General features: G+C 48.0%; 2 protein-coding genes across 7 annotated transcripts; both read left to right on the top strand.

The window, feature by feature from the left end:
• Window positions 1-1584: 1584 nt before the first annotated feature.
• Window positions 1585-3370, top strand: LOC132832534 (zinc finger and BTB domain-containing protein 12-like). The gene has a single exon (XM_060850618.1). It carries the CDS (start codon window positions 1845-1847, stop codon window positions 3315-3317), a length of 1473 nt encoding a protein of 490 aa, XP_060706601.1. The 5' UTR covers window positions 1585-1844; the 3' UTR covers window positions 3318-3370.
• A 4137-nt stretch (window positions 3371-7507) lies between these two features.
• LOC132832479 (zinc finger and BTB domain-containing protein 12-like) lies at window positions 7508-17635 on the top strand. 6 transcript variants are annotated; one of them, XM_060850524.1, is made up of 2 exons: window positions 7508-7601; window positions 15905-17635. In XM_060850524.1, exon 2 carries the CDS (start codon window positions 15921-15923, stop codon window positions 17268-17270), a length of 1350 nt encoding a protein of 449 aa, XP_060706507.1. In that variant the 5' UTR covers window positions 7508-7601; window positions 15905-15920; the 3' UTR covers window positions 17271-17635. The 6 variants fall into 6 exon arrangements, 5 of the variants coding, with proteins under 5 accessions (XP_060706507.1, XP_060706506.1, XP_060706509.1 ...); XR_009646946.1 differs by lacking the exons at window positions 7508-7601; window positions 15905-17635 and adding exons at window positions 7798-7978; window positions 10987-11268; XM_060850523.1 differs by lacking the exon at window positions 7508-7601 and adding an exon at window positions 7798-7978.
• Window positions 17636-19292: the final 1657 nt, after the last annotated feature.

The raw sequence follows: 19292 nt of genomic DNA, 5'->3' as shown, positions 1-19292 counted from the left end.
AAGAACACAGCAAGCCAGTCAGAATCAGGAGGTGGAAAAGTCGATGTTTTAGGTGTAACTCGTCTTCAGTCCTGAAAAAGGGTTATACCCGAAATGTCGACTTCTCCATCTCCTGATGCTGCCTGGCTTGCTGTGTCCTTCCACTCTACTGCTTGATTACCCTAGAACTTGATACCTGATGGCCAAGGAGGGTGTGTTGATAGAATAGTTTGACTACCAGTCTGCAAATCTTGCCAGCTTTTACAATCTGGTGGTCAGAGTTGGAGAGTCTTCTGGTCAGCTTATTGCATTTACTTGTGCTTGAGGCTTCCGGCAAATTATAGTCTCCTATACCAGGTCATGGAAATAAACATAATGACAAGGAGTAATAGTTTTTAACAATGGGGAAAGAGGATCTTCAACAAATTGTATCCATGCCAGTCATCAAACTCCATGTATTCTAAACCCATTATCCAATCGGTGGCCTGTAGCCTTTTATCATAGGATATATCAAGTGCTCATTTAATAGTTCTTAAATGCCTCAAGGGTTCTTGCTTCCACCATCCAAACAGGCAAAATATTTGGATAACCACAACCCTTGAAGTGAAAGAATTTCCTTCAAATCTCTTCTCAGCCTCCTACTTTTTACCATAAAACTGTGCCCTCTGGTTTATGACCCCTCTATTCACAGAATGGAACCCCTGCAGTGTGCAATCAAGCATTCAACCCATTAGGTCTACACCAACTCTCCAAAGAGCATCCCAGTCAGACCCATCTCTCTACCCTATCCCTGTAACCCTGCATTTTCAATGGCTAATCCACCTAGCCTGCACAACTCTAGACAATGGGTAATTTAGCAAGGACAATCCAACTGCATATTTTTTAGATGGTGATGGTGAGAGGAAACATGCAAACGTGGAGAAAATGTGCAAACTCCATACAGCCCAAAGCTGGAATTGAACCCTGGTCCCTGGTGCTATAAGGCAGCAGTGCTAACCACTGAGCCACCATACTGCCCTGGGCAAGGTTTGTCCCTTTCTACACCCCTCAGATCTTTGTCCACCTCAATTGGTGCTCAGTCAGACTTCTTTCCCCTCAGGAAAAACAAGCCTACCCAATCTCTCACAGCCTGGAAGATCACAGAAGGTTGAAAGAGCATGGAGGCAGTGGACAGAATTAGTGTGCAGGGGATTCAAGAGTGGGAGGAGAGGAGATGGGTGGGAATACAGTGGAGGCAGATGGGTGAGTGTAGGGAAGTGTGGGAAGGAGGAATGGAGATGGTGGGGTGAGAAGAAGGAATTGGGGGGGGTAGGAGGGCAGATGGAATGAGCAGAGAGGTGGAAAGAAGGAATGGATGCAGAGGAGAGGGAAGAAGGAAAGTGGATGGAAACGAGGAATGGGGCTGAGAAGGAGAAATGAGAACAAGAAATAGGGTCAGAGGCGTGGGAACAGGTGCAGAAAAAGGAATCGGGGTGGGAACAAGAAATGGGGTCAGAGGGGCGGGAATAAAAAAATAGGGTCGGGGTGGGAACAAGGAATGGGCAGAGGGGTAGGAAAAAGATGAATCGGGGTGGGAACATAGAATGGGGTCAGAAGGGTGGGAACAAGGAATGGGTCGGTGGGGTGGCGACGCAGGAGTGAACAGAGTAGGGAGGATTCCCTTTGAAAGACGCAGCGGTTGTTCGCCAGGGAGAAGAGGCAAGTTCCTTGATCCCTGGGCAACACAGAGCCCTCCCTCTCCGCGTGTGGGGAGAACACGCTGAGGCTCCTCGGCCAACACTAGCCCCCACACCCCCGAAAGGCCATCACCAAAGCGGACTTCTCTTGTCGAGTTGTCGCTGCTGCAGGCGGTGAAGCTGGAGGCGATGGCCGACGGCGGGGGGAAGCTGCTGCGCTTCAGGTTCCCGGAGCACGACTCGACGGCGCTGCGGAACATGGACGAGCTGCGGCGGGGCGAGTGGTTCTGCGACGTGACGGTGCTGGCGGGCGGCCTGCGGTTCCCGGGCCACCGGGTGGTGCTGGCCGCCTGCTCGCCGTTCCTGCGCGACCGCTTCCGCATGGAGCCGGCCCGCGAGGTCACCGTGCTGCCCGCCACCGCCGCCCCGCAGGCCGTGCTCCGCCTGCTGCTCGCCTGCTACACCGGCCGCCTCGAGTTCCCCTTCGCCGACATCCTCGACTACCTGACCGCCGCCAGCTGCCTGCAGATGGAGGACGTGGTCGAGCAGTGCCGCCGCTCGCTCTCGCCCTGCGTGGTGGCCGCCTCGCTGCTGCGGCTCGCCCAGGACGGGGGCGGCGGCGTCGGCGAGGCCGAGGAGGGAGCGGGGCCTGCGGCCGCTGGAGCCGCAGGAGGAGGCCTGCGCCCGGGCCGCTCCTCCGGAAACCCGCGCGTCGGAGCGGCTGCGAACCGGGCGGCGGAGAGACTCGAGGCCGAGGCCTCCCCCCTTCCTCGTCCCACCCAGCCCCCCGGGACGACGGGGGCGGTGCGAGGCGTCGAACCGGTCAAACTCGAGGCCCAGGCTTCTCCTCCTCCTCCTCTCCTAGGCCCCGGTGACAGGGAGGCCCTCGCCGCCCCTCACCCGCCTCCTCCGCCCGCCGCCGATTACCTGGAGACGGAAGGCCGCGTCCACCGGAGGCCGGGGCTGGAGGTGGGCCAGGGGGAGGAAGGGGGCGATGGCGGAGATGGGGAGGAGGACCGGGCCAAGGCCGAAGGGATGGTGGCCGAGGCCTACCCGCCGGGCACCGGGGCGGAGGAAGGAGGGGAGGAAGAGCCCGAGGACGACTACGAGAGCTCGGCCAGCGAGGAGTGCCGGGCCTCGGGGGGTTTCTACGGCGGGGGGGCGGCGGCGGCAGGGGGTTTCTACCAGCGGCCGGGGCTGGGAGAGGAGCCGCAGGCCTCGGGCCTGGAGGAGGGCCCCGGGCCCGCTCCCGGAGCCGGGGGCTTGGCCGAGCCGCCCCTCCTGTGCTCGGAGTGCGGGGCCCCGTTCGAGCAGCGCAGCGGCCTGGCGGCCCACCTGCTGCTCCACAAGCTCTACATGTGCCCGCTCTGCGGCAAGCTCTTCAAGAAGAACGCGCGGCTGGCCCAGCACCTCAACGTGCACACCGGCTTCAAGCCGTACGGCTGCGCCGTCTGCGGCCGGGCCTTCACCCAGAACCGCTCGCTCAAGGACCACATGAACGTCCACAGCGGAGACTCGCCGCACAGCTGCGGCTACTGCGACATGCGCTTCACCCACTACAACACCCTGCGGGTCCACCTCCGGGACCAGCACGGCAAGACCACCAGCGGCAAGAACTCCGGGGAGCCCAGGCTAGCCGAGATCAACGTGGTCGTGCCCTAGCTGGACGGGGGGGGGTTCAGGGTAGGCCCTGGGGTGATGGAGCCAGGGAGGTGTGGTGCATGGGGGGGGCCCTCCCACGTAAGGAAAGTGGGTTGGCGAGGAGGCGTGGAGCTCTCGGTGGTGGAGGGTGGGTCCCAAAGCTGGGGGTGAGGTATGAGAGAGGGAATCCCTTTGGATAGGGTGGAGGGTGGGGTGTATCCCTAGGGGTTGGGTTGGCATTAAGCGGAATAGGAGAAATGTGGAGGGGGTGGTGGCACTTCTGGTGGGCTTGATCCCTTGGAATGGGGAGGGTGTGTGTCGTGTGTATGTAAGCGGATCCCCAGAGGTGAATGAGGTACTGGGGATGGATCGGGAGTGAAAGGATCCTTCCAGAAGAGTTGAGAGTGTTTGAAGAGTTCCCTATTATGTTGTTGGGGGAGTGGCAGGGTAATAAGTAGAACAATTTGTGGGATGGCTTGGGGGGGCAAGGTGACACATACTGATGATGGGTACTCCATACCAACCTGAAAACCGCAACCCTGCACACACGTGCAAATTCCACTCTAGATAACACTCAGTTCCTCCTCCTTTTTGTAGTGCCCCTCGCGCCTGCCTCCTCCTCTCTCCATCTCAGCAGAGTTGCTGCTCTTTTGCCTCCCCCCACATTATATGCAACCTCACACACAGTCTCTATCATGTTCTCTGACCCCTATCCAATAAGATTTGGGAGCAAAATAGGTCAATACTCCCGTTACATCCACTCCACCATTCAACAAGATCATGGCCGATCTGATCATTTTTTCTGCATCTAGGTCAAGTTCTCAATTTTGTCAAAATCAGAGGAGCTACATCACCAGCAAACATGCCCTTGCAACTGGTTCCCTGGGGCTCAGAGGATAGAACCTCCACTTTACTGACTGTCCTTGAGGTCTTTGCCCTGGTCACTGAGGCTTTGCGACGAGTTGATCAGCCGAATTCCAAGTTGTACTCCAGTCTGAGACATCAGACTGCAGAGCAGGAAGCCATTCACCTTTCATGGCTCTGCAGGTTCCTTGGTAATATGATTCAATTAATCAAACACCCATCACTTTGTAAATATCATTTTCCCCTTCTATTTGTTGAATTTACAAAGATCATAGAACTCACATCATGGATGATGGTTCTTCAGCCGATTGTGTCAGCTGCTGTCCATCTAACATAATTCTACTCTCCAGCCTGGGGGCTATAGCCCTGTAAGTTACAGCATGTTAAATGCAGATTGAAGTGCTTGTTAAATTTCAAAGTCAAAATCTGTTATTGAATCTCTTTCCACTGGGTAGTGTCTTGCAGATCGCTACCTGTAGTAATATTTCTCCTTGTCACCTCTGGGTTCTTCTGCTGATTAACTTGCTCCTATGCCCTCTAGTTTTCAACTCATGTAACCAACGGAAACAGTTTCTCTGTGTTTACTTTGATGAAACTATTTATGATTTTGAGCATCTTGCAATTTTGCACCTAACCTCCTTCCCCTACACCAAACCACCACCACAAAGAACAGTCCCAAGCACTCCATATCCTTTAGCCCAGAACAATTTTTGGAGACCTCTTCTGCACCTACCCCAACCCTAATGTCCTTTCTAAAGTGCTCCAATGGTCCTGAACAGGATAAAGTATCCCAGCTGAGGCCTTGCCTATGTTTTGTCCAGGTTTAGTTTAATCTCCGCTTTGTATTCTGACAGTATTTACGAAACTACGATTACTAAGTATTATAACATCAGGCATGGCTAGTTTTATCTGCTGCTAAATCAATTCCCAATGGGAGTAGTGTGATTAAGGGACCAGTGTAGCTTTCAAACCTTCCTGACTGTTCCCATCCCTGCTGAGAATGAGCTGTGACCTACCAAGCCACCCTTTAAGTCCATTAGAGAGCTTGTCTTTTCCATCTCAGTAGAGTTTTATTACATGTAAAAAATAGAATGTATAATTTTTAGATTGTGTTGTGGTTCATTTCAACTCTAAGGATAATATTGGTGTCAATCTTCAGCTGCTTGACAAATAAATATAAATTTCATAAATTCTCTCGTCTGATAAATTTGACATTAAGCATGTTTGCTAAACTCCTACATGGTGTTGGGGATGGTGTAGAAAATTAAGGGAATAAAATTATTAATCCCATAGACAGTGGTAACACAATTGTTACTGATCTCAAATATAAGCGCATAAATATTACTAATCTCAGGCATGGTGGAAACAGGATTGTTACTAATCTTTGACACTGATAACAATCCTGCACAATCTGAAACAGCGGGGAAGAACAGGATTATTACCAATCTTAGATTTAGTAGAGCAGAATTGTTACAAATCCCCAAAAATAGAGAAGATAGCAATGTTGGTTAACTTCATTCATGGTGGGAACAGGATTGTAACTAATCTCAAATGGGGAGAGGGGCAGAATTACTATTCTCATAAATATTCATTCTGCAAAGACATGAACTGAATTGTTGTATGAGTCCATGAATGGCAATTTTAACTTAACACTGACAAATGAGACAGCTATTATGACAGCTAAGATTTGCCATTTTACCAATGAAAGGAAGTTTATCATTTAATAAGTACTAAAACACTGATTCGTGTGGGGATGTATAAAACATAGCTGGTAGGTTTGTTAGCTAAGAGTTTGTGAATCTGTGTGACTGTGGTGTTTGTCAGTAGAAAACGGATGAGATTCAGAGAAAGATCCAGTTTCAAATGTGCCAATCTTTGGAGTGATCCTATAGCAATTGCTGGAACCATGCAATATAAAAACATTAGGAAGTGCTGAATCTGATGCCAACTGACTGTCAGAATGATTCACAACCAGACGGATTCTGTGTCAGAACTACAGATTATAGAGCCAAAAGCATCCTGTGATTAATGCACTCAGTCCCAGTTTGACAGAGGATTATGTCAAATCGATCCTGTTCGAGATCCATCCAGTGCTAGAGTACTGAGTACAAAGTCTGACATCTAATAGCAAACAAATCTGGTGTCATAGAATTTCAATACCAGAGCTCAAATGACAGAAACAGTGGTCGATCCATTGCTAGGGAAATCGAGTGACAGTATTAGAGATATTGCTGAAGGATTCATTGGCAGATGTCAAATGACAGATCCAGTGATTAAATGAAAGAGTGCTGAAGCAGGTGTATCTGGTGAACAGTAGATTTGAGTGTTGGGAGATCCAGTTACAGAAATTGAATGAAGAGTTCTACAGAGATTGATCAATAGAGATAAATAGTGATAATTAGACTGAGTGACAGTGATCTAGCAATAAGGGTTCTACTACGCTATTTGAGAAACAGTGACAGATCTGTGGCTAAAAGATCAAGTATTGGGAAGATCCAGTGATGAATCATATGAATGGGCGTGGGCAGAGATTCTAATGGAACAGAAATAAAGTGATGGTGAAGGTTCTATTTATGGACTGACTGACAGGTAGGAGAGATACAGTTACAGATGAAGTCATGATAAGAGCCTATTCACAGATCGTGCAGCAAGGAGATCCTACGCCAGTGAGATCAGGTCCGAGAGGGTTCTAATGACTGATAAATTGAGCTGAAGTAAGATGGGAGTGCCTAGGTGATCAAGTCAGAGATCTTATGAGACAGTGTTCCAGTGATCGATCGAGTAAATAAACAAGAGTGTGATTGGGGAGATTAGTGGAAGAGAGTAAGCAATAGAGATGCAAAGACATTGATTAGTGATCCAGTACTAGGATGTTTGAAATCTGGGGATTAGTGAGAGTTTTCTATTCCAGTTAGTGAGCTATAAAGTGTCAGTATGATCAATCGATTGATTGGCCGATCCAGTGTTAGGGAGATTGAGCGATATCAGTGGCTAAGAGGTCGAGTGCTAGGGATTCAGTGGCATGCACCAACAGTGCCAATATTATTGAGTGCTACAGAGATTCAGTTGCGGATTCAACATCGGGGAAATCTATTTACCGAGAGATCGAATGACCCAGTGGAAGGTCCCGGTGTCTGAGACATCAAATGAGGATCGCCCCCACCTGCAGAAAGGCTGGAGTGCAACAGAGATCCATTGACGGGGGAGAAGAATAACAGAAAGAACGAGTTATGGTGAGATCCAATGAGAGTGGGATCGAGTGATGGAGAGACCATGTGCCGAGTAGGTTTGCAGTGGCAGACATCGAGCGATATCAGGGGCCGGGGGGGGATCCAGTGCAGCTCGGAGATTGCGCAACGGGAGATCTGGTGAGAGGGAGATCGAGTGACGCTGGAATCGGCGGCGGGGACGTCCAGCCGCGGGGAGACCCAGAGAGAGAGAGTAAGATCCAGACGCTGGGGAGATCATGGGGAGGGAGATCCAGTGACACAGATCTCCGGGGGTGGGGGGGGGAGAGAGATCCAGTGACACAGATCTCCGGGGGTGGGGGGGGGAGAGAGATCCAGTGGCCAAGAGATCGAGCGACATCCGGGGGACGGGGAGACCGAGCGGCGGGGCGATCCAGTGAGGAGGGATCCAGTGACCGGGAGATCCTGGGAAGGGAAGGGAAGGAAGGAGGGAAGGGAGGCTGGTGGAAACTCCGCGGCTGCGGCTGGTCGGCCCAGCTCCGCTCCGCTGCCGGCGCACGGCAGTTTTGGCGGATCCGGGCCCGGGAATCGGTCGGCCACCCGCCGGGGACTGCGGCAACTCGGAGCCTGGTGAGTCCGAGCGGGGCCTACGGGGAGACAGGACGGGAGAAAAGAGAGAGAGAGAGAGGGGGGGGAGTGGGGGGAGCTCGGGTCTTCACCTCGCACTGTACCCCGCCCTCATCCTCTTCTCTCTTCCCCCCCCCGGCCCCGCTCCCGCTCGCGTTAGGCCCCATGCCTGGGGCTGGAGTTATCCCATGTTCGCCTGGGCCGGAGAGGCCGGAGCCGCGGCCGCTGACCCCGGCCGGGGGAGAGGGTGAGGAGGGGAACCTACGTGGAAGCTCCTGGATTTAAAAAAACTCATCCGAGTGTTACCCCGCCCCCGACCGTCTGTAACGTCCTCTCCCCCCCCCCCCACCTCCCTCTAAACCCATAACATCATAATTTTATCTCCCCAACCCCCCCGCCTCCGATTCCCCCTCCAACCCCCCCGCCTCCGATTCCCCCTCCAACCCCCTGCCTCCGATTCCTCCCCCCTCCCCCGATTCCTCCCCCCACCCCCTGCCTCCGATCTCCCCCCTGCCTCCGAACCCCCATATTTAACTCCTGCATCCCCAATTCCTTTGATTTTAGTTCCCCCCCCCCCCGGGTTAAGCCACCCTTAATTTCACCATCCTATCCCCATCTCCAAACCCCCATCTTTTACTCAAACGCACCCCAATCTTCAACCAAACAAACTTAAATCCCGCTGCCACACCATCTTCACAATCTTTCTTCCACCATCTTTAACTGCTCATCCCCACCTCCAAATGCCTCAAATCGCCATCTTCAACCCCCCCGCCCCCAATCGTTCTGTAAGGTATGGGGTTAATGTTTCCCACAGTTTCCTCCCACCACCTTCAACTCCCCCATCTCAGCCCATACCCCCACCTTCAAACCACTTCCAGCCCCTTCCAAGCCCCACCTCCAATCCTCTGGAAGCCTCATATCCAATCTGTCTTCAAAGCCCCAACTCCACACCTTATCCCCAAGACTGCAACCCCAGCCCTCTCTAATCTTGCAACCAAAAGCCCTCTTCAAAACCTGGACCAAAAGACCCCCATCTCCAAAATAGTGTTTCTAACAATCACAACATCATTTCCAAATATTATCCTCTTCCTTCCAAACAATGTGAAAGCAAAAGTAAGCCTTCGGATTTGCTCAGACATTCAGTGAGATCATGAATAATCTGATAATCCTCAACTTTCCCTTATGACTGTTAATTCCCATAATTAGAAATCTGTCTGTATCAACACTCCATACTTGGCAGCAAATTCTAAACCCTCCATCCAAATGTCATTTTAATCCCACACCTCCAAACATGATACTGAATACTGTCTCCAGCCATTCTCTAAACCTGACATCTAAGCCCCTTCCTCATCTCCAACCGCCCTTACAAACCTTTCATCCAAAACCTCGCCACCAACACTCTTTAAATTCAACATCTAAATTTCATCTCAAACCCTATCCAAATCCCCATTTTCAACCCTCCTCAAATTCAAAACTCAATTTCCAAACCATGTATAGAAAACCATAACCTGAATAGCCTAAAACCCTTAAAACACCCTCAAAACCATAACCTCCAGTACCTTAACTACCAAACCCCAAAGTAACCTAACTATCTGAAAGTTTCAGCCCCAAAAATCATAACTCCTTTTCACCAAAAAACTTCATACTTACCAAACCATTCAGAACATTACCAAAGGCATAGCCAAAACCCACAACACATTCCACCTCCCCCCAGAACTTTAACCGCTCATGAAAATCCTAACCAGACCAGTCTTAAATCTGGAACGAAAACAAACCAAAGAAATAAAAATGGAAGATGGTGAAAAAAACTCAGCAAGTCTGGCAGCATGCAGGGAGAGAAAATAGAGGTAACACTTCTATTCCAGTAACCTGTCTTCAGAACTGATTATAGCGGGGAAAAGGTTTGTATATATGATGTTGGTATTTTCCAGCTCCCACCCCACCTTCAGTGTATGTACCAATCTTAAATAGCTACAATCAGTTCTGGATTGTACCAAAATGTTAACTCTCCTTTCTCTCTGCAGATACTGCCAGACCTGCTGCCTTTATCCAGCAATTTGTTTCAGCCTAAAACATAAACCTCTCGAAAACCTCAATGCTAACACAACCACAGAAAATCCTTAACCATCCAAATATTAACTTCTCAAAACCTTAACCATATCCCAAAATGCGTTGCACCAAAACCCTAAACTAACCATCACAAAGTAATTTTCTCTCTACATCACTCCACCTCCCTGCTGTGCGCTTCTCCATGACGGTACTTAGAATACCTCCCTCATTGAGAAGGCTTTCTATAAATTGATTGAAGGCTATGAAATTACTTTTAGCCAATAGCATACGGGAAGATCATGGAGTTGAGCGGAGTTGAGGAATCTCTTGTCTTGGGACTGTATCACTATCATTGGGTCAAATTGCTGGTATTGCCTCACTGCAGACACTGTTAGACATAGAGCTAATGTGTTAGGAAACTGCACAGAAGGAATAGGCTTAGTTTTGAAGAAACATCGTACTGTATTCAAAACATTGACCCTATTGCTGCCAGGTCTGAGGTTCTCCACCATTTAGTTTTTATTTCAGATGGGATGAATCAGACTTAGATTGGACCTATGACAGTACAAGAGAGGGGGGGGGGTGGATGAGGGCTAATGGTGATGTGGAAGTGGGACAGGGTTTGGAATGGGAATGTTGCGGAGTGGTAGAAAGGAAAATGGCAAATCTTGTTGGGAGATGCAGGTAGGAGGTAGACAGAAATTGGCTTGTTCAAGCTTGGGTCGAAAGTGATTTTCAAGTTGTGTGCGCTGATGGGGAGAGTGACTCATTATTTGTGTTGCTTAATTAGAATGACTGGATTAGAGTCTTACAGCACGGTAACAGACCCTTCGGTTCAACCAGTCCATGCCAACCACCATCCCAAACTAAACTAGTCCCACCTACCTATCCAGCCTCTCCTTATAACTTAAACCCTCCAATCCCAGCAATATCCTGGTAAATCTCTTCTGAAACCTCTCTAGGCTTCTTCCTATAACAGGGCGACCAGAACCGAACACATTACTCCCTAAGAGGCCTCACCAATGTCATATACAGGCTGAACATGATGTCCCAACTCCTATACTTTGAAGGTCTGAGCAATGAAGGCAAGCGTGCTAAACATCGTCTTTATCACCATGTTTACATATGATGTAAACTTGAATTATGAAGCTGAACACCTAGGTCTCTCTGTTCTACAACATTACCCAAGGCTCTGCTTTTAATTGTGGAAGTCAAACCCTTGTTTGTTTTATCAAAATGCAATACCTAACATGTATCCAAATTAAACTCCATCTGCCACCCTTTGGCCCATTGACTCAATTGATTAAGATCTCTTCGTAATCTGAGATAACCTTCTTCTCTGTCTACTATACCACCAATATCGATGTCATCTGCAACTTTACTAAGCATACTTTTTATATTCTCATGATTGAATTAAATACCTCAATGCAACTTAATTGCGTCATGCTTGGAATTCAACAGTAAGGGAGGAGGCTATACAACCAATCGTTTTGGCATGTGACAGTTCACTTGGATAGTCACTTCTGTATGCAGAGGTTTAGAGCTATGGAACGTGATGGTAGAGACTCCATTTTTCTTTCCACCGCATCGTTGCACTCGCACTTACTGTCTGACATTGAAACTTGAAGGGATTTACTGTGTTAGGACTGTTCCTTCCATGCCATTGGACCATTATATGGGATTAAAAACTGGAGTTCAGAGGGGGGCAGGGAGGCTGTTCATGTGCCACAAGACCTGGGGTCCGTTGTTAGAGGTATTCAATCAGCTGCAATTTTCCTTTTTGAATTTTTTAATTGCTCCTCATCCCTCCTTCTGATGATAAATGGTAAATAATAAATCCATATTCTTTGGTTACTGACCCACTGCCACTGGAAGCAGTTTCTTTGTGTCTACTCTGTCAAAGCCTTTCGTAATTTTGAAAATCTTTGCTAAATCATTCCCTGCTAAATTCCTTAACTTTCTTTGCCATGCTGAGAGCTGTCCCAGTTTCTCTGGTCTCAGAAATCCCTCATCCCTGGTGAGACAGAGAATATAGGAGCAGGAGTAGGCCATCCGGCCCTTCAAGCCTACTACATCATTCGAGATCATGGCTGATCATCTAGCTGTATATTATTGACCAGATTAGACCCACACCTCGCTCCCCCCTCAAAGTGTACTATGGAAATAGCCTAGACCCTAACTTTTATACTTTTTAAAAGGCAAATATAAAGTGCTGTGGTTCACACATGATTAGATTGATCCATCATTAAGTTTAAACCAAAACTTACTTTATTCTTACAACATAGTTAAAATACAACAAAGAAGAATTAGCATAACTTTATTGAAATACATAACAAGATAATATATTATTTAACAACTAATCATGAAATGTTCCAACATAGGCAGCATCTCAAAAACACATGCTTGGTAAACACAATTCAGTAACACAATTATCATTCTCACGCACTGTCTCTGTTCAGTCCAGAAGAAAGAAACACTGAAAAAATTTGCCCCTTTTGATTTTTTTTTAAAAAGAGAAAGCCTTCAGAACTAGGGGGAGGAAAAGCAAAGTCACATGGATGTTGGGAGATGTCAAATAAAAACAGAAAATATGAGAGAAAATCAGGTCTGGCAGCATTTGTGGAGAAATATAGTGTTAACACTTTGCCTCCTATATGATTCTTCCTCAGAACTCGGGGGCCCTATTTTAAAATTCAGTATTGTCATTTTAGGGAAGTTTTTCTCTCAGAATGTGTGCGACTTTGCTTCCGAAGGTTATGTGAAGGATACTTTACCACTGGTTAACACACTATAAACAGATTGAGATTGCACCAGAGAGGAGGCAGATGTTGCCTGGTTGCAGTGATTCAGCTGTGAAGAGAGACCAGATAGGCTGGGGATGTTTGCCTTTGAGCAGAGAAGGCAGAGGAGGGATCTGACTAGAACATAGAATGGTACAGCAGAGGAACAGGCTCTTGGGCCAACCATGTTTGTGCTGACCATGATGCCATTCTAAATGAACCTACCTGCTTGCACATGATCCATTTTTCCTCAATTCACTGCCTGTTTATTTGTCTGTCTAAAAGCCCGTTAAACATTACGATTTTATTTGCTTCTACCACCTCCCCTGGCAGCATGTTAAGGGCACCCACCATCCTCTGCATCAAAAAAAAACTTGCTTCGGACATCTCCTTTAAACTTTCCCCCTCTCACCTTAAATCTATGCCCATAAAATCTAAATCTTGGCAAAAAGACTCTGACTATCTGCGATTCCCAATTTAATGTATTTCTGTGGTCACACCTTAGCTTCTGACTCGTCAGCAAAAACAATCCTCTCCTTATAGCTAATACACTTCAGTTCAGAAGGAGAAAGTGAGGACTGCAGATGCTGGAGACCAGAGTTGAAAAGTGTGGTGCTAGAAAACCACAGCAGGCCAGGGAGCATCCGAGGAGCAGGAGAATCGATGTTTCGGGCATCAGGGCTTATGCTGCCTGGCCTGCTGTGGTTTTCTAGCACCACACTTTTCAACACTACACTCCAATTCAGACAACAGCCTGGCAAACTTCTTTTGCACCCTCTCTAATACCTCTATATCCTCCTATGGTGTAGTGACCAGAACTACACACAATATTCCAAATGTGGCCTAACTAAAGTTATATACCGCTGCAACATGACTCATCAATTTTATACTCAGTGATCTGACTGATGAATGCAAGCATGCCTAACACCTTTTCCTGCCTTATCCACCTGTATTGCCATTTTCAAGGAGCTATGGACATGCACCTCAAGGTCCCTCTGTTATTTAGTGCTCCTCATGGTGTTATCATTTACTGTATAGTCTCCTCTTGCATTTGATCTCTCAAACTGCATCGCTTCACACTTAAGGGGAGGTGATGGCTTAATGCTATTAATTGCTGGACTGCTAATCCAGACACTCAGGTTGCAACCCAGGAAAACAGGTTTGAATCCTGCCATGGTAGATGGTGGAATTTGAATTCATTTTTTTCAAAATCTGGAATTAATAGTCTAAAGATACCCATGAATCCAGTGTTGGAAAAACCCATCTGGTTCATTAATGTCCTTTAAGGCAGGAAACTGCTATCCCTACCCGGTCTGGTCAACATGGGACTCCAGAACCATAGCAATGTGGCTGACTGAGCATTAATTGCCCAGCCCTCAATGCACAACTAGGTGACAACGCCTACCTCCTATGAATGAATTAAAAAATGCACTTGTCTGGATTAAAATTTCCACATGCCATTTCTCCACTCACGCTCCCACTTGAGGTGTACAACATTCTGAGATAAGGAAAACATTTTCCCCTTAGTTGAGGGGTTAGTAACCAGGGGCACAATTTTAAGATTAAAAAGCAGAAGGTTTAAAGGGAATTTGAGGAAATTATTTCTCATCCAGAGGACTGTGCTTATCTGGAACTCATTGTTTAAAAGGGTGGTAGAGGCAGGAACCCTCAGGGCATTTTGGAACTATTTAAATGAACAGATGAAATGCATACAAAGGTACAAGATCAAGTGCTTGAAAATAGGATTAGATTAGATTAGATGGACATGGATGAGTAGCATGGACACTGTGGGATGAAGGGCCTCTTTCCGTGCTGTAAATATGCTCTGATTCTAAGATGGTGGAGGTCATTTAATATTTTTAAGATCCTTGATAGGCAAGGGAATCAAAAAGCTTTTGGATAATTGGGAATGTGGAATTTAAAACACTTACAAATTGGCCAAGATCTTATTGAGTGGCAGAGACTGGACGGTTTGAAGGGCTGACCAGCCTTCTGCTGCCCATGATTTGTGCATCTGCAGGTTAGGCCTATACTCATTGGAATTAGGAAAAATGAGAGGTAATCTTATTGAAACATATAATATTCTGAGTGACCTTGAAATGCAAGATGCTGAGATACTTCTCTTTTGGGCGAAATATAAGTGAGGAGCCACAGTTTAATAATAAAGAGTTTCTAATTTAAGGTGGGGAGAAGGAGGGAGGCGATGGTGTCGTGGTATTATCACTGAACTGTTAATCCAGAATGTTCAGGGACCTAAGTTTGATCCCCGCTATGGTGGAATTTGAATTCAATAAAAATCTGGAATTAAGATCTTAAGGATGACCATGAATCCATTGTCAGGAAAAACCCATCTGGTTCACTGATGCCCTTTAGGGAAGGAAACTGCTATCCTTACTTGGTCTGGTTTTCATGTGACTCTAGAACCACAGGAATATGGTTGACTCTCAACTGGCCTCTGAAACTAGGGATGCGCAATAAATGATGGCTTAGAATTCACTTCTCCAGCAAGTCTGGGAGATTGGTTCAGGGTATATACTCAAGGCCGAGTTGAATAGGATTTTAAAAAATTTACTGGTGGGATATAGGCGTTGCTGGCTGGCCAGGATTTTATTACCCGTCCTTACTGCCCTTGAGAAGTGAGCAGCAACCTTGATCCATTGCAGTCCACATGCTGTAGGTTGACCCCCAATCACCTAAGGGAAGGAATTCCAGGATTTTGACCCAGTGAAGGAACGGCAATATATTTCCAAGTCAGGATGGTGAGTGGCTTGGAGGGGACCTTGCAGCTGGCAGCTTAATCCGTATGAGGGAGTTGAGGATTATTGTTGACAGACAGGAAAGAGCAAAAGCTACAATCATAATCTGGCAGAGGAGAGGAGCCAAATGGGCTCATCTTCCTCCTATTTCCAGGGGGAAAGGAATGATTCGCCCTGCGTCTTGCTTGTATGTTAGCAACACTGGGTATATTGTGGTTCATCTGAAGATGTCTGATGCATCTTTCCCTGTTATTTTTCCTTCTTGTCCCCCTCCTCAGATAAGCAATTGGAGAATGTCATCCTAAGGACCTCTCCCTGTTATTCTTCTCTTTATCCCTCCCCAGATTCCTCTGCCCAGCCATGGCGTCTGATGACGTAGTGAGGTTTCAGTTCCCGAGCCACGAGGTGACCATCCTGAAGAAGATGAACCAACTGCGGCTGGAGGAGCGTTTCTGTGACGTGACCATCGTGGCAGACCAGCTGCGTTTCCCTGGACACAGGGTGGTATTGGCCGCATGCTCGCCGTTCCTGCGTGATCAGTTCCACATGAACCCATCACAGGAGGTGCAGGTCTTCCCCATGACCGGCGCCCAGATTGTGCTGCGCCTGTTGCTCTCATGCTATACCGGCTGCCTTGAGTTCCCCTTCAATGACATCCTCGACTACCTGACAGCCGCGAGCTGCCTGCAGATGGAGCATGTGGTGGAGAAGTGCCGCCAATCGCTGTCACCACGCATCGGGCCCCGCGTGCCCCCATCCGAGGGAGTCGATGAGGGGCCTGGCACGCCGCAGATCGCCAGCTCGTCAGAGCGAGTGCCGGACACAGAGAGGCCAGCTCCCTGGGAAGCTGGGGCAGCGGCACCAGCATCAGAGGAGAAAATACCGAAGCGGACGCCAGCTGACGATGTGGTGAAGCTGGAGTCAGAACAACACTCAGATTTCAGTGGGACCGAGGACATCTGCATCCACAAGGTGGAGTCGCTAGCCGACTGCATGGAGGGTTGCCCGGAGCCGGTGGGCAAAGTGCGCGGTCCTGAGGCCGCTAACGGCCTGGAGCCCGATCCAGGCATTCACTCAACAGCGGGTGGCTACCCAGATGCCAGTGGCCCTCCCTATGACATGTCAGAGGTGATGATCTCGGACGAGTTCCAGGAGGAGGACTATGAGAGCTCAGCCAGTGAGGAGTGCCGCAGCAGCGGCTTCACTGGTAGTTACTACCGGCCTGGAGAGGAGCACCCGCCGCTGGCACCTCAACAGCAACAGCCGCCGCCCCCTTCTGCCACCGCCCTGGCGGGACTGGGCGGTAAGGAAGGGGAGTCAGCGCGCAGCCCTGGCCTGTGCTCGGAATGCGGCGCACCGTTCGAGCACCGCGAGCACCTGGCTGCCCACATGGTAGTCCACAAGCTCTACATGTGCCTGCTGTGCGGCAAAGTGTTCAAGAAAAATGCACGGCTGGCGCAGCACATCAATGTGCACACCGGCTTCAAGCCGTACTGCTGCGCTATCTGCGGTCGCACCTTCACGCAGAAGCGCTCGCTCAAGGACCACATGAACGTGCACAACGGCGACTCGCCGCATTGCTGCAGTTACTGCGACATGCGCTTCACCCACTACAGCACCCTGCGGGTCCACCTCCGGGACCAGCACGGCAAGACCACTACACGCAACATGGAGAACAAGCCCGCTGAAATCAGCCTGGTGGTGCCTTAGCAGTTGGTTTTACCCACCAACCCAATCTACCCCTTCCATCCTATCCTTCCCCTCTCTCCACTTTATCATCTCAGAATCTTCATCCTTCCTCACCCCAGATCCATTCCAACCTGACCCCTCCCATATTTCACACAGAATCGCCTCCTGTCAAAGAAGCACCCCATTTTTTAGACAACCTCACAGTGCAGCCACCCCAATTAACGGCACACAGTTTTAATCTGGTCAAACAATGGACTCTTCCAAATTCTCGGTCCACCTTCTGCTCTTGTCTGTTTGAGTTTTTTTAACCAAGGGCCTATCCTCACCATCGCCTGGTTTATTTTATTTTGTATGTCTCCACAACAGGAAACGTCTCTTTTGTGTAATCTATATTTTTATTGCAAAAAATAATAATTTGTGATTTAAAAAAATATACAAGCGAAAATCATTTCTTTTTATAACCTCCTGTTACGTGAATTGTTAATTTGTCAAGTGCCGGGAAGGTAGAGCATTGTCCCTCAAACTGTTTTTTCTTTCACGGAGTGCTTTTATGGTGGTTGTTTCAGTTGTAAGGCAGGTAGTTGCCATGCAGTCTAACACTCAAACACAGCCTGCTCATGAAGCTTTAGGGTCATCCCTCTCACAGCTTTTACAATCAGATTTTATTCTCAACATTGAAGAGCCACTGATTGCCCTTTGAGTTTTTAAAGGGGAAAAGGACTACAGCAGATATAAGGTCACCACTCCCCTGGCCTTCATGGAATGGATGGAGACCATTCAGCCCTAGAACCTGTCCTGTCATTTCATAGAATCTTACAGTCCAGATAGGGCCATTCAGCCCATGGTGTCTGCTCTGCCCCTCTGAAGGAGATCCCATCCAGAACCACCCCTACCCCATCTTTGTAACCATGCATGGGGTTTTTAAACCTCATGGCTAAACCACATAACCTGCACATCCTTGGACAATTACAGGGCAATTTTACTAAGTCCAAGCCATTTAGTCGGACTGTGGGAGGAAACTGGAGACTCCAAAGAAACCCACACAGAGACTGGGGAGAACGTACTAATTCCACATAGTCTCCCCAATGCTGGGATTGTACCCATGTCCCTGGCACTCAGGGAGCATTGCTAACCATTGTGCCACCATGTTGATCTTATTTGATAAGATTGTGACTGATCTTACATCTAACTCCAATGCCCTTTGTTCCTTGATATCTACTGAAACATCATTCTCAGATTTAAAATGAGCAATTGATCGAGCATCAATTGCCATTTATGGTCACGATTACAAACTGTCTCCCACTGCAACCTATTAGATAGAAGTGTTTCTAAATTTCACTCCTAAAATGAGTACCTCTAATTTTTAAATGGTGGTCTTAGTTTTTGATTTCCCACCCAGCAGAAATAGCTTTTCTTTATCTACCTGACCTGTTCCCCTTAACATCGAGAGAACTTCAATCAACTCAGCTGAATCCCTCTGAATTCCAGGGAATGCATCCCTAGTTGTTTTAAAATCTACTGATAATTCAACTTTCAGAAACCGGCTATCATTCTTGTGAATCTACCTGCACTTCCTTTGAGGTTAGTGTAAACATCCAAAAGTATGATGTCCAAAACTCATCACTGTTACTCTGAGTATGCTGTAACCTGGGTGTTATATACCTGAAGTTTGACTTCGACTTTTTTGTATTCTTGTCCCTCATACGTAAAAGGCCTGCCTTCTGTTAGCTTTTGGTTTGATTTTTTTCTCTACCTGTTCATGACATAGTAATGAGTCATAGTCATACAGCCATAAAGCACAGAAACATCCTCGGTTCACCTCATCCATGTCGGCCAGATAACCTCCTAGGCTTTCAAGTCTCATTAGACCCACACTGTTTCCAGCTTTTCATTGTCATAGACAGGGAAATAAACCAGTGGTGTCCACATTAAATAATGAATTAACCAAAGACAAATTCAGGTACTGTAGGTGGGTATCTGACCAAGGCTGAAATAGCATTTCTTTCCATTTAGTGCCATCAGCTTTTGATTTGTTCTGATCAT

This window comes from Hemiscyllium ocellatum, chromosome 35 (assembly GCF_020745735.1).
Source record: "Hemiscyllium ocellatum isolate sHemOce1 chromosome 35, sHemOce1.pat.X.cur, whole genome shotgun sequence".
In the NCBI taxonomy this organism is placed as follows: domain Eukaryota; kingdom Metazoa; phylum Chordata; class Chondrichthyes; order Orectolobiformes; family Hemiscylliidae; genus Hemiscyllium; species Hemiscyllium ocellatum.
The sequence above is the reverse complement of the archived record's forward strand: the minus strand, read 5'-3'. Positions and strand labels throughout refer to the sequence as shown.